Raw genomic sequence first — 15867 nt, forward strand, 5'->3', positions numbered from 1 at the left:
TTAGGGACATTAGTCAATGGTAAAATTTAGAGTAATGGAGAATGGGTTTTGGTAGGATACTCTTTGTAGGGTCGGTGTGGACTTGTTGGGCAGAAGGGCCTGTTTCAACACTGTAGAGATTCTGTTATTCTAAGTAAGTTTGGAAGATACTCATGTGGAGCATAAACCAATTGTGATAAAGGGCATGTCAATGTGCTGCTGTGAATTCTGCTTTGTTCTGTACATTGCCTCCTCTTGCCCACCAATACCAACCAACTTGCCTTCTCTTTGTAGGTGGTCATCTGCACAACAATTAATGTGGACGGCCATGTCCTGGCTGTGTCTGACAACATGTTCATCCACAACAACTCGAAGCATGGGCGACGAGCTCGGAGGCTCGATCCCTGTGAAGGTACGTCAATCCGGAACGCACCGTTGGTCACTGCTAGCCTTCTCAGATTCGGGTCACAATGCAGTTATGGATTTTGTGGAGCGCTTCATTGGTGGATGGGGTTGTAATGCCACTGGTTCTTTACTCTTCAGAATTGGTCTTGATCTGGATTCGATCGGGCGCTCAGCAACCTGAAATCTTAACGCGGTTTCTCTCTCTAGTGATGCTGCCAGATCTGCTGAGCATTAGCAGCATTTTTTATGAGCCTGATGAGGTTGAGTTTTTTTATATTTATTCATGGGATGTGGGCATCATCGACAAGGTCAACATTTATTGCCCATCCATAATTCTCCATGAGAATGTGGGTGGTGTAGAACCATTTACACTCCACAAGAACATAGCAACAGGAGTTGGCCATTCAGCCCCATCAGATCATGGCTGATTTGTGGCCGAAGTCTATACATTTGTTTTTGGCCCATTTCCCTTAATATCTTTGTGAAACAAAAAATTACCTACCTCAGAATTAAAGTGAACAACTGATCTAACATCCACTGCCATTTATGGAAGAGAGTTCCAAACCTCTATCACCCTCTGTGTGCAGAAGTGCTTCAAAGCATCTCTCCTGAACAGTCCAACCCTAATTCTCAGACTATGCCCACTAGTTTGAGAATTCCCAACCAGTGGAAATAGTTTTATCTTTATCCACCCAGTCTTTTCCTGGTATTACCTTGAAGACTTCAATCAGATTGCTCCGTAAACTTCCAAATTCTAGAGAAAGCAGGCCTAATTAGCAGATCTCTCCTCATAACTTAACGCCTGAAGTCCAGATGTCATTCTTGTACATTTGCGTTTTATTCCTTCCCAGGCCAATAAATCCTCCCTCAGTTTTGGTACCCAGATTTGCTCACTGTACTCCAAGGGGAATCCACTCAGGTTTTATGTAACTGCAACGTAATTTCGGTATCCTTGTCCTCCAGTCCTCTCAATATAAAGGCCAGGATTTCATTAACTTTCTTGATTATTTCTTCACCTGTTCATGACATTTGAAAGATTGATGCACCCGAACCCCCATGTCTGTTGGACATCCATCCTGATGAAGGGCTTTTGCCTGAAATATCGATCCTCTTGCTCCTTGGATGTTGCTTGACCTGCTGTACTTTTGCAACCTGTAGTTAACTTCATACTAGAAAGAAACCTGAGCTAGCCCTTTTCAGCTTTTATGGATCTCCTCATATTTGCTTGCTTTGAACTCCAACTACCACAGTTTTGCCGAATTCCCTTTGTCATTTTACACGACCATCTACAATGTCTACAATTCCAGCTAACTTTATGTCATCAGCAAATTGTGATTGCTGGAACACTTCAATGCTTTTACCCATAACGTTCCCATAATTCTTTTCACCATTGCTAATCACAAATTTATTAATCTGTGCTTTAAATGAAATAAAAGAATAAGCCTTCACAGCCCTCTGCATTAGAGCATCAAAGATTCACCATCGCTTGAGGAGAAGAAAAAATTCTTCACATTTTAGTTGTAAAAGCTGTCCCCGCCTCCCCCATTTGTACATTGTGCCCCCTCATTCGAGACTCCCCAACCAGGGCAAGCATCTTAGCTCAAACTAAATTTCAATGCGGTCACCTCTTATTTCTCAAAACTGAAGGGAAGATTGGTCCAGTTTGCCCAATCTGTCTTCACAGCACAGTTCTGCCATCTGAGCAACACATTTGGTGAACCTTTGCTGCTTTTACAATTTTGTGTTCAGTTCTGGACTCCCTGCTATAAGAACAAGGTTGTTAAATAAGGGTGCAGAAAAGATTACCGAAGATGCTGCAGGGTTGGAAGGTTTGAGCTATAGGGATTGCCGGAGATTGAAGGGTGACCTGATAGAGGTTTATAAGATCATGAGGGGCATGGATAGGTTAAATAGACAAGGTTTTTTTCCTAGGATGGGAGAGTTCACAACTAGAGGGCATAGGTTTAGGGTGAAAGGGGAAAGATATAAAAGGGAAATTTAGGGGCAACATTTTCACACAGAGGGTGGTCTGTGTATGGATTGAACTGTAGAGGAAGTGATGAAGGCTCCTGGATGGATACATGAATAAGAACGGTTTAGAGGGAAATGGGTCAAATGCAGGCATGGATGAGTTGGACTGAAGAGTCTGTTTTCGTGCTGAACAACTGCATGACTTTTTGACTCCTTTTATGGCAATAATATATTTAGAGTCATAGAGATGTACAGCGCAGAAACAGATCCTTCGGTCCAACTCATCCATGCTGACCAGATATCCTAACTTAATCTAGTCCCATTTGCCAGCATATGGCCCATATCCCTGTAAACCTTCCTATTCATGTACACTCAAATACCTGTTAAATGTTGTAATTGTACTGGCCTCCATCACTACCTTTGGCAGCTTATTCCAAACACGCACCACACTCTGTAAGAAAATGTTGCCCCTTAGGTCCCTTTTAAACTTTTCCCCTCTCACCCGAAACCTATGCCCGCTAGGTCTGCACTTCCCCACCCCAGGGAAAAGACTTTCTCTATTACGCGACCTATGCCCCTCATGATTTTATAAACCTCTATAAGGTCACCTCTCAGCCTCTGTTGCTCCAGGGAAAACAGGCTCAGCCTATTCAACCTCTCCCTATAGTTCAAATCCTCCAACCCTGGCAACATTCTTGCAAATCTTTTCTGAACCTTTTCAAGTTTCACAATATCCTTCCGATACAAGGGAGACCAGAATTGCACACAGTACTCCAAAAGTGGCTGAACTAATGTCCTGTACAGCTGCAACATGACCTCTCAAATCCAGTACTCAATGCTCTGACTAAAAAAGGTAAGCATACCAAATATCTTCTTCATTATCCTATCCACCTGTGACTCTACTTTCAAGGGACTATGAACCTGCACTCCAAGGTCTCTTTGTTCAGCAACATTCCCAAGGACCTTACTATTAAGTGTATAAGTCCTGCCCAGATTTGTCTTTCCAAAATTCAGCACATCACATTTGTCGAAATTAAATTCCATCTGCCACTCCTCAGCCCATTGGCCCATCTGATCAAGATCCCATTGTACTCTGAATCAACCTTCTTCGCTGTCCATTACACATCCAATTTTGGTGTCATCTGCAAACTTACTAACTATACCTCCTATGTTCACATCCAAATAATTTATATAAATGACGAAAAGCAGTGGACCCAGCACCGATCCTTGTGGCACTCCACTGCTCACAGGCCTTTAGTCTGAAAGGCAACTCTCCACCATCACCCTCTGTCTTCTACCTTCGAGTCAGTTCTGTATTGAAATGGCTAGTTCTTCCTGTATTTCATGAGATCTAACCTTGCTAACCAGTTTATCATGAGGAACTTTGTCGAATGCCTTACTGCAGTCCATGTAGATCACGTCCACCACTCTGCCCTCATCAATCTTCTTCATTACTTCTTCAAAAAAAACTCAATCAAGTTTGTGAGACATGATTTCCCACACACAAAGCCATGTTGACTATCCATAATTAGTCAGGCGAAAGTGAGGACTGCAGATGCTGGAGATCAGAATCTAGATTGGAGTGGTGCTGGAAAAGCACAGCTGGTCAGGCAGCATCCGAGGAGCAGGAATATCAATGTTTCAGGCAAAAGCTCTTCATCAGGAAGGACTTTTGTCTGAAACGTTGATATTCCTGCTCCTCGGATGCTGCCTGACCTGCTGTGTTTTTCCAGCACCATTCTATCCCTAATTAGTCGTTACCTTTCCAAATACATTTCAATCCTGTCCCTCAGGATTCCCTCCAACAACTTACCCACCACTGATGTCAGGCACACCAGTCTATAGTTCCCTGACCTTTCCTTACCACCTTTCTTAAATAGTGGCACTACATTAGCCAACCTCCAGTCTTCTGGCACCTCACCTGTGACTACTGTTGATACAAATATCTCAGCAAGGATCCCAGCAAGCACTTCCCTAGCTTCCTATGGAGTTCTATGGTACACCTGATCAGGTCCCAGGAATTTATCCACCTTTAAGCATTTTAAGACATCCAAGCTCCTCCTCCTCTGTATTTCTTAAGATAAAGAAACTAAAACCATAAACAATACTCTAGCTGCGGTCCAATCAAATTCCTACCTAACTGAAACAAGACTTTGCTGCTCCTGTGCTCATATTCTCTTGCAATAATGGCTAACATCTCATTTGCCTTCCTAATAGTTTACTGGTTGATATAAACAGTGCAAATAGGGAAGATTTTCATCCTTATCCCAGTCTGGATGGTGAATGGCTTGGAGGAGAACTTGTAGGCAGTTGTGTTCATCCGTATCTGCTAATCTTATTCTTCTAGCTGATGGTGATTGCAGGATTAGAGGATGCTGTTCTAGGTCACTAGGTGAATTGTGCAGTGTGCTTTGTAAATTGGCATAGGTATACCTCAGTGGTAGAGTGGGCGAATGTTAACGGTGATGCAGGGAGCATGAGGTGCCATTAAAGTGAGATGCTTTGTCTCTGATGGAATTGAGTTCTTTGTTGAAGTTGAACCCATCCAGGGGAGTATCCCATCACAGTCCTGAGTTATGCTTTGTTGATGGTGGACTGTCATGTGGTGAGTTTTTGGAAATCCAGGCATAGCAAAGTGCTATTGTTCTTGTTTTTAAAATTTTATTTGACCCTTCATACACAAAAGCTAGGCGTAAGTGGGTATGGGGGCTTTGGGGGCAGATTTCCAGGTTTCAATTTACAAAAAGATGAGCAGCCTAGCATCATCCCTGAATGGGACTAACTGTAATTCTAGGGTTGCCCTTATTCATTATGTCAGCTGTCCAGTTAGAGGAAATACTGTCTCTCCTCTTCACCTGTTGAATCTTTTTATTCATCTTAAACAGTTGAATGCGATCATCCATAGTGTAATGTTTGCATTCTGCGCATCCCATGTATTACAAGTACATCAGAGAAGATTCATTTGTAGAATCATAGGTACTTACAGTGCAGGAGTTGATTTGGCCCATCCTACCTGGCAATGCAAGGTCCCTCTCGTACAGGCACTGCTCTGTGGAAAACAACTCATGCCTATCCAATCTTTCCTCATATCCCAAACCCTCCTAGGGTGCAGGCTTACCTTATGAGGAGAGTTGGACAGACTGGGGAGGTTAGAAAAGGTGATCTAATTGAAATGTATAAGATTCGGAAAGGACTTGTTTGGGGTACTAAATGGATGTTTCCTCTTGTGGACGAGACTAAAATTAAGAGAGAGATTTTACTAATAAGTGCTCGTAGAGTTCAGATGGAGATAAGGAGAATGGATTTTTCTCTGAAAGGGACCATGGTCTGTGAAATTCTTTTCCCAAGAGGCTGGTTCATTGAATTCAATCAAGGGCACAGTGACTCAGTGGTTAGCACTGCTGCCTCACAGCATTGGGTTTGATTCCAGCCTCAGGCGACTGTCTGTGTGGAGTTTGCATATTCTCCCTGTGTCTCCCTGGATTTCCTCCGGGTGCTCTGGTTTCCTCCCATAGTCCAAGGCTGTGCAGGTTAGGTGGATTGGCCATGCTAAATCAGCTATAGCCATGGAAAATGCAGAGTTATAGAATCAAGGGGTAGTTCTGGTTGGGATGTTCTTCAGTAGCTGAAAATGTGTTGCTGGAAAAGCGCAGCAGGTCAGGCAGCATCCAGGGAACAGGAGAATCGACGTTTCGGGTATAAGCCCTTCTTCAGGAAACTTATGCCCGAAACGTCGATTCTCCTGTTCCCTGGATGCTGCCTGACCTGCTGCGCTTTTCCAGCAACACATTTTCAGCTCTGATCTCCAGCATCTGCAGTCCTCACTTTCTCTTCATGTTCTTCAGTAGGTCAATGGTGACCTGCTTTCACACTGTAGCCATCTATGATGAAAGCTGAGTTCAACAGACGTGTTCGTAAGAATTCCTATAATGTGGAAGCAGGCCATTTGGCTCATCAAGTCCACCCTGACCCTCTGAAGAGCATCCCATCCCATCACCATAAGCCAGTATTTGCCATGGCCACTCCGCCCAACCTACACATCCCTGGACACTATGGGCATTCTAGCATGGCCAATTCACTTAACCTACACATCTTTGGACAGTGGGAGGAAACCGGAGCAAACCCACGCAGAATGTGCGAACTCCACACAGGCAGGCACCCGAGGCTGGAATCGAACCCAGGTCCCTAGTGCTGTGAAGCAGCAGTGGTAACCACTGAGCCACCGTGCTACGCAGTGGGAAGCTGACAGGAATGTGGAATTAAAATCACTGCAGGATCAGCCATGACCTTATTGAATGGCAAAGCTAGGTGTAGCAACCAACTATATTTTTTCATTGGCTCATGGAATGCAGACATCACTGGCTTGGCCAGCAACAATTGCCCATCCCTAATTGCCCAGAGGTTAGTTACCACAGAGTAGGATTGGCACACTTGGGGTGATTGAAGCATTGGGATAATGTCACCTGGACCGAGTAATCCCGAATGTCTGTTGAAGGGCTCTTGCCTGAAACATTGATACTCCTGCTCCTCGGATGCTGCTTGACCTGCTGTGCTTTTCCAGCACCCCATTCTCGATGCGAAACCAGAATGTCAGTCTAACATTCAAGTCTTACCATGGCAGATGGTGAAATTTCAGTTTGCTCAAAAATTATCTGGGATTTAAAGAAAGCAGCCTGATGGTGTCCACGATAAACACTGTTGAGTGTTATTAAAAAGTATCCGGTTCACTAACGCTCTATAGGGAAGGAAATCTGTCATCCTTAACTGGTCTGGCTCATGTGTGACCAGATGTCTGAGAGGGGTATGGGAGCGAGTCAAGGTTTATATTGGGGAGGTTGGATTATTGAGAAGACCTAGCCATCCCAGCAGGGGACACTCCAAAATGCATGACAAATTGGATGGCCTTTACAAATTCAACAGACACCTTACTCAAATCACACAAAAGATAACAGCATTTACAACATTGGGGAGGGTAAGCTGGATTTTCTTTGAGTCATTGGGCAGCATGGTGGCTCAGTGGTTAGCACTGCTACCTCACAGCGCCAGGGAACACGGGTTCGAATCCCGCCTTGGGCAACTGTCTGTGTGAAGTTTGCACATTCTCCCCATGTTTGCATGGGTGTGCTCTGGTTTCCTCCCACAGTCCAAAGATGTGCAGGTTAGATGAATTGGCCATGCTAAATTGCCCGTTGTGTTAGGTGGATTAGTCAGGGGTAAATATAGGGGGGTGAGTTTCTCTTTGGAGGGTCGGTGTGGACTTGTTGGGCTGAAGGGCCTGTTTCTACGCTGTAGGTAATCTAATCTATTGTTCAGAACAGATGGCTTTCGAAGAAGAAACCTTTATAACTTATTAGTGCATTGAGTAGCTGCCATCTGGGCAGCCTAATTGGAAACAGTGTGAGCAGGGGCGAAAAGTCGTTATTGCATTTGCAAAGATAACTTTAGGCAAAAAGGCCAGTCTGTATTAAAACAGTACACTAGCTCTTTTTTTTTTAATGTGGTCACATTAGAATAAGGGATTTCCTTTATAAAAGCGAGTGCATTTTGACTGCTGGACAAAGCAGTAAAATTATTGTCTTCCTTATGTTCTGTGTTCTGTTGTCTCTATTCTGTTAATGAGGAAATTAGGAGAAAGTGAGGATGGATTTGTAAGGAGATACCAGTGCTAAGGAGCAGAAACTAGCAGGAAAGAATGTCAAGACTGAAAAGTGGCAAAAACAGAAATTGCTGGAAAAGCTCAGCAGATCTGACAGCATCTGTAGAGGAAAATCAGAGTTAATGTTTTCGGTCATGTGACCCTTCCTCAGAACTGAGGAACTGAAATGCTAACTTTGACTTCTCTCCACAGATGCTGCCAGACCTGAGCTTCTCAGCAATTTCTGGGTTTTTTTTGTTTCTGATTTAAATCATCCTCAGTTCTTTTTATTTAATGATGTGGAGGAGCTAGTGTTGGACTGGTGTGGACAAAGTTAAAAATCACACAACACCATGTTATAGTCCCCCAACAAGTTTATTTGGAAGCACTAGCTTTTGGAGCGCTGCTCCTTAACCACCTGATGAAGGAGCAGCGCTCCAAAAGCTAGTGCTTCCAAATAAACCTGTTGGACTATAACCTGGTGTTGTGTGATTTTTAACATTTTATTTAAGACTGAGAAATGACATGGTAGAGTTTTATTTGTTTACCGGTTATGGACATTGCTGGAAAGACTGATTTTTATTGCCCATCCCTAATTGCTCTTGAGAAGTTGGTGGTGGTGAGCTGTCATTTTGACCCTTGTCTCTATGTGACCTTATTTGACATGATGCCCATGAGAAGTTCATTGGGATCTTTCACCACACTAAGAATGCTTTAGAAATACATTGTGGCCGCTGTTGATCCTTTAATGCACTAAGTGAGACAGTGTTGCGCCATCAGAGGTGACGTCTTTCAGATGAGATGTTAAACTGAGGTCTATTGTTTGGAGGAATATCATAGGTTTTTTGGCAAAATTTTGAAGATCAGTAGGTGTATTCAACCTGATATCCTGTCCATGGGTTGTCCTTCAACTAACATCATCAAAAGCAAATTATCTGGTGCTTTTTATCATAACTGTTTGTGCTGCACACAAACTGAATGTCTTAAAACTTGGAACATTACAAATCAGTGCAGTTTTCCACTTGTATTCCGCAAGCTCTTGTTTTCCAGAAAAGCAAAAGGACTTCATTGCTAAAGTACTTAATTGGCCATGAACCAATTCTGGACATCGTGAGGTAGTTAATGTTGAACTACTCGACAAATTGATGAGAGGACTCAGAAATTAGGTTACAAACATTTATTTCATCCTCGCTTATGGGGAGCTCACCTTAACGTCACGAAGTGCAAAGCTCACTCGGATGAGTTTATCCAATACTGACAAATCCAATACTGACAGAAAGCATAAGAACATTCATACAACAGTCAGCAACATGAGGCACTCGGGCAGGGGAGGAGTTCCTGAGAGTGTCAGGACATTGGATTATCTTCAATAAAAATAAAACAGGGGTGGGCGGATGCCAAAGTCAGCAGACCCACCTGCCTGATTTAAGTGAATAATTATGGGTCATGCTAACAAGCCTGATCGGGCACCACCCTGCCAGAATATGGCTGGTGTGGCAAGGTTTTTAGATTACTGTAGATTACGCACTGAGGTTCGAGATAGAACTCACAACTTTCAGACAAAGCTAAGGCTGACTGAGGCACAGATTACAACGTGGCATCGACAAAAGTGAGGACTGCAGATGCTGGAGATTAGAGTTGAGAGTGTGGTGCTGGAAAAGCACAGCAGGTCAGGCAGCATCCGAGGAGCAGGAAAATCAATGTTTTGGGCAAAAGGGCTTTTGCCTGAAACGTCGATTTTCCTGGTCCTCAGATACTGCCTGACCTGCTGTGCTTTTCCAGCGCTGCACTCTTGACTTACAACATGGCATGTCTACACACTCCCACTACAAACAGACTTCCATATAACACTTTCTTTCAGTTTGGAAACCTGGTTTGGATCAATGAGCAATGTAGAATCTGATAGGGTGTCCCTGTCAGTTTGAGACACCATGACAGATAAATGTGACAGTACGGTGAGCAAGCCTCAAATAAGGCTCTTGGCTAATGCAGCTATTGCTGCGCTAATTAACACCTTTCACAAAGAGCTAAATGCATACCTCGTTAGGAAAAGGATTAAGAGATGAAGGAATCGACCATTTGCTCCAGAGCTCCTGGGATCACTGCAAATATCAGCTGTAAAAGGACACCATTCGTAGATGTATAATGTAGGATCTATCTTTAGATAATACAGATAATGATATTAATCCAAATCCCTCAGACTGTCACTCAGTAATTCCTCCCCTAGCATCCTGCATTATTGTTTTATATTTCTGCTGATGATAATCCAGGACCCTGACATTCTCACAAACCCCTCCCTTATCCCAGTGCCTCATGTTGCCGACTGTAGCTCTGCCGAGAATCTTTGGAGTTCAATTCTTTTCAGGTCAGCATATGTTGGATAAAGTCAAAAAACACATGGCACCAGATTATGGTCCAACAGGTTTATTGGAAATCACTGTTGTATGATGTATGATGTTTGACTCTGTGCATCCCAGTCTTAACACTGACACCCCCACATTACATTGGATAAAGGTTCTAAGAACTTACGCTGGTTGCCAATAGCACCAGGAGTATCACTGTTATACTGAATGAGCACAACTTATGAATAAGCACTGCAGGATTGATCTTAGTGACTATGTTAAAAAAATGGAGCTAATGGAGTGTCTACAAAGTTCAACTGGACCAGTCGCTGCAGATACATGAACAAGTCAGAAATTTACCCTCCTTAATCCCAAAGACTCTCTCATCATCTATAAAAGGCAAGACAAAAGTATGATGGAATACTTTCTACTTGCTTGTGTAGATGGGGCTACAGAAACACTCAAGAAACCTGATGCCCATCCAAATTAGCCTGCTGCAAATGCAGGAAGCCAACAGTCTCCGAGGACGTGGAATCACAGAATCCCAGGGTGGTTAAAGCACAGAACGAGGCTATTTGGCCCATCATATCTGCACTGACTCACTGAAAGAGCCATTTTCTTGCTTTAGAACACAGAACATAGAACAGTGCAGCACAGTACAGGCCCTTCAGCCCTCGATGTTGTGTCGACCTTTCATCATACTCTAAGATCAAACCAACCTACATGCCCTTCATTTTACTATCATCCGTGTACCTATCTAAGGGTCACTTAAATGTCCATAATGTATCTGACTCGACTACAACTGCTGGCAGTGCCGTCCATGCACTCATCACTCTCTATGTAAAGAACCAACCTCTGACATCCACCCGAAACCTTCCTCCAATCGCCTTTAAAAAAGGGTGGCACGGTGGCTCAGTGGTTAGCACTGCTGCCTCACAGCGCCAGGGACCTGGGTTTGATTCCAGTCTCAGGCAACTGTCTTTGTAGAGTTTGCATGTCCTCCCCATATCTGTGTTTCCTCCGGTGCTCCGGTTTCCTCCCACAATCCAAAGTTGAGTGGGTTAGGTGGATTGGCCATGCTAAATTGCCCGTAGTATTTAGGGATGTGTACGTTAAGTGCATTAGTCAGGATTAAATGTAGGGGAATGGGTTTGGGTGGGATACTCTTCAGAGGGTTGGTGTGGACATTTTGGTCCAAATGCGTGTTTCCACACTGTATGAATTCTGTGATTCTATAAATGCCCCTTGTGATAGCCATTTCCACCCTGAGAAAATGTCTCTGGCTATCTACTCTATCTGTGCCTCTCATCAGCTTGTACACCTCTATCAAGTCATCTCTCATCCTTCTTCGCTCACATGAAAAAAGCCCTAGCTCCCTCAACCTTTGTGCCCTCCAGTCCAGTCAGCATCCTGGTAAATCTCCACTGCACCCTCTCTAAAGCTTCCACATCCTTCCTATAATAAGGCAACCAGAACTGATTCCAAGAGTGGTCCAACCACTTCTTTATAGAGCTGCAGCATAACCTCATGGCTCTTAAACTCAATCCCCTGCTAATGAAAGCCAACACACCATACGCCTTCTTAACAAATCCACCAACTTGGGTGGCAACATTGAGGATCTATGGACATGAACCCCAAGATCCCTCTGTTCCTCTACACTGCCAAGAATCCTGCCTTGAACCCTATAATCTGCATTCAAATTCAACCTTCCAAAATGAATCACTTCATATTTTTCCAGGTTGAACTCCATCTGCCACTTCTCAGCCCAGCTCTGCATCCTGTCAATGTCCATTTGTAACCTACAACAGTCGTCCACACTATCCACCACTCCACCAACCTTCATATCATTGGAAAATTTGCTAACTCACCTTTCCATTTCCTCATCCAAGTCATTTATAAAAATCACAAAGAGCAGAGGTCCCAGAACAGATCTCTGCAGAACACCACTGGTCACCGAGCTCCAGGCTGAATAATTACCATTTACTACCACCGTCTATCTTCTATGGGCCAGCCAATTCTGTACCAGACAGCCAAATTTCCCTGTATCCCATGCCTTCTTACTTTTTGAATGAGCCTACCATGGGGAACTTTATCAAACAGGAGAAAGTGAGGTCTGCAGATGCTGGAGATCAGAGCTGAAAATGTGTTGCTGGAAAAGCGCAGCAGGTCAGGCAGCATCCAGGGAACAGGAGAATCGACGTTTCGGACATAAGCCCTTCTTCAGGAAACTTATGCCCGAAACGATGATTCTCCTGTTCCCTGGATGCTGCCTGACCTGCTGCGCTTTTCCAGCAACACATTTTCAACTTTATCAAACACCTTGCTAAAATCCACGTACACCACATCCACTGCTCTATCTTCATCAATGTGTTTTGTCACATGCAGTATTGAGTCATAGAGATGTACAGCACAGAAACAGACCCTTCAGTCCAACTCAATAATGCCAACCAGATATCCTAATCCAATCTAGTCTCACCTGCCAGCACCCGGCCCATATCCCCCCAAACCCTTCCTATTCAAATACGCATCCAAATGCCTTTTAATTGTTGCAATTGTATTAGCCTTCACCACTTCCTCTGGCAGCTCATTCCATACACGTGCCACCCTCAGTGTGAAAAAGTTGCCCCTTAGGTCTCTTTTATATCTTATTCCTCTCACCCTAAATCTATGCCCTCTAGTTCTAGACTTCTCTACCCCAGAAAAGAGACTTTATCTATTTACCCTATCCATGCCCCTCATGAAGGTCCGCTATACGTTTCTTGGAAAACAGCCCCAGCCTATTCAGCCTGTCCCTATAGCTCAAATCCTACAATCCTGGCATCATCCCTATAAATCTTTTCTGAACCCTTTCAAATTTCACAACATCTTTCCAATAGGAAGGAGACCAGAATTGCATGCAATATTCCAAAAGTAGCCAACTAATGTCCTGTACAGCTGAAACATGACCTCCCAACTCCTGTACTCAATACGCTGACCAATAAAGGAAAGCATACCAAATGCCTTCTTCACTATCCTACCTACCTACGACTCCACTTTTAAGGAGCCTCCTCAACGAATTCAATCAGGCTTGTGAGCCATGACCCGCCCCTCACAAAGCCATGCTGACTATTTCTAATCAAACTATGCTTTTGCAAATAATCATAAACCAAAACTGAACACAATACTCCTGCAGCTCTGCACATTCTTCCTATCCACATAATAATCCGATTCCCTCCTCAGTGCTGAAATTGAACCTGAACAGTCCCTAAGATTATGACCTCAACAATGTCTGCAATGTCCATACTTTGTTCCTTTAGTCTTCTTGGATGTAGCTCTGCTGATCCCTAGGCCTTGTTAATTTTACAGAAAGTCTCCTTCTTATCAGTTATCGATATTTCAAATATTTCTTCCACCAGGAGATTCATGGTGACTGGTAGGGCCTTAAGGAGTGTCATGGAACAGAAGGACCTTGGAGTTCAGGTTTACAGTTCACTAAAAGTGGAGTCACAGGTAGACAGGACAGTGAAGAAGGATTTTGGCACACTGGCCTTCATCAGTCAGGGCATTGAGTACAGAAGTTGGGATGTTATGTTGCAGTTGTACAGGATGTTGGAAAGGCCGCACCTGGAGTATTGTATTCAGTTTTGGGCACCTTGCTAAAGGAAGGATATTATTAAAATGGAAAGAGTGCAGAAGAAATTTACAAGGATTCAATGGTCTGAGCTATAGGGAGAGGTTGGACAAGCTAAGACTTTTTTCTTGAGAGCATAGGAGACTGAGGGGGATCTTATAGAGATGTGGAAGATCATGAGAGGCATGGATAGGGTAAATGTACTGAGTCTTTTTCCCAGGGTTAGGGAATCGAGAACTAGAGGGCATCAGTTTAAGGTTAGAGGGGAAAGAATAAATGGGAACCTGAGGGGCAACTTTGTTTACACAGAGGGTGGTACACATAGTGAATGAGCTAACAGTGGTAGTGGTTGGGGGGGGGGGGGTTTAACAACTTTTGAAAGGTATTTGGACAAATATGTGGATAGGAAAGGATTAGAAGGATATAGGTCAACTGCAGGAAAATAGGGTTAGCGTGGGCAGACATTTTGGTCAGCATGGACCAGTATGGGCCAAAGGGCCTGTCTCCAAGCTGCAGGACTCTACGGCCCTATGACTGGGACTTGGTGCATCGTCATCTTCCTTGCTGAAGTCAGATGCAACACATTCATTTAATGTCTCAGCTATGCCCCCAGCAACAGTGCCTTTTATGGTCCCTAACTGACCCCTCTCTCCTTTTCCCATTCTTTCACTGTTTGTCAGACACATTTAAATAGACACATACTAATACAGAACTCGAGTATTACCAACAGAAAGAGACATGCAGGTGAATCTTTCTGGAGGGAGGTCATATCGCTCAGCCTATCCCACTGCCCAGTTGGACAGGTTTGTGACTGACCTCAGAAAAAGGTTGCATTGCAAAAATATTAAGTGCACAAGGTCATTGTGAAAGAGACAGAACAACGGGACACAAAAACAGGGCACTGCTAATGTGTGACAGATCACCAAGGACTCTCCAACATGCACTTCTACATGTTATGTTGTTGTTTGTAGCTGAAGATGGTGATAATAGATGTTTCAATGTTCTTTCCATCACATTTCTGACCAGGAATCACTTTTATAGCCAGCCACTGTTGTGTGTTGGAAGGATTTACAGCTTGACATTGAGAGTTGTTTAACACTCTGTGAACACATCTTCTTCGGCTATCAAGTGGGACTTGAATCTGAAATTTCTCACTGAGAGGCAGGGATACTACCTTCTGTTCTGGATGTAGGTTTGCTCGCTGAGCTGGGAGGTTCATTTCCAGATGTTTCGTCCCCCTACTAGGTAACATCTTCAGTGGGCCTCAGGCGAAGGAAACTACCTTCTGAGTTACAAAGCTTCGCTAAATGCAAGAAGGTCACTTGTACATTCAATAAGGAATTCAGGAGAAATGTCTATACCCAGTGAGTGCTTCATATGTGGAACTTGACATTTGGAGTAGAGTCATAGAGATGTACAACATGGAAGCAGACTCTTTGGTCCAATGGCGATCAAATATACCAAACTAGCCAAGTCCCATTTGCCAGCATTTGGCCCATATCCCTCTAAACCTTTCCTGTTCATGTACCCATCCAGGTGCCTTTTAAATGTTGTAATTGTACCAGCCTCCACCACCTCCTCTGGCAGCTCATTCCATACACGCACCACTCTCTGTGTGAAAATGTTGCTCTTTAGGTCCCTTTTAAATCTTTCCCCTCTCACCTTAAACCTATGTCCTCTAGTTTTGGGCTCCCTTGTCCTGGGAAAAAGACCTTGTCTATTCACCCTATCCATGCCTCTCATGATTTTAAAAACCTCTATAAGGACACCCCTCAGAATCTGACGTTCCAGGGAAAATAGCCCCAGCCTCTTCTTATAGCAACATCCTTGTAAATCGTTTCTGAATCCTTTCAAGTTTCAGAATATCCTTCCTATAGCAGGGAGACCGGAATTGAATGCAGTATTCCAAAAGTGGCCTAACCAGA

General features: G+C 43.8%; 1 protein-coding gene across 7 annotated transcripts in view; it reads left to right on the top strand.

Moving 5' to 3' along the window:
* LOC122551859 (transcription factor COE3-like) overlaps window positions 1–15867 on the top strand; it is a 474992-nt gene that overhangs the window by 325175 nt on the left and 133950 nt on the right. For all 7 annotated transcript variants that reach the window (XM_087991763.1, XM_087991769.1, XM_087991775.1 and 4 more), the window contains exon 8: window positions 274–391. In XM_087991763.1, the coding sequence (XP_087847889.1) occupies window positions 274–391 (118 nt within the window). The remainder of the gene's footprint in view (window positions 1–273; window positions 392–15867) is intronic.

The sequence above is a fragment of the Chiloscyllium plagiosum genome, unplaced genomic scaffold (genome assembly GCF_037043375.1).
Source record: "Chiloscyllium plagiosum isolate Xiang-an unplaced genomic scaffold, Cpla_swu_hap1 HiC_scaffold_1, whole genome shotgun sequence".
NCBI lineage: Eukaryota > Metazoa > Chordata > Chondrichthyes > Orectolobiformes > Hemiscylliidae > Chiloscyllium > Chiloscyllium plagiosum.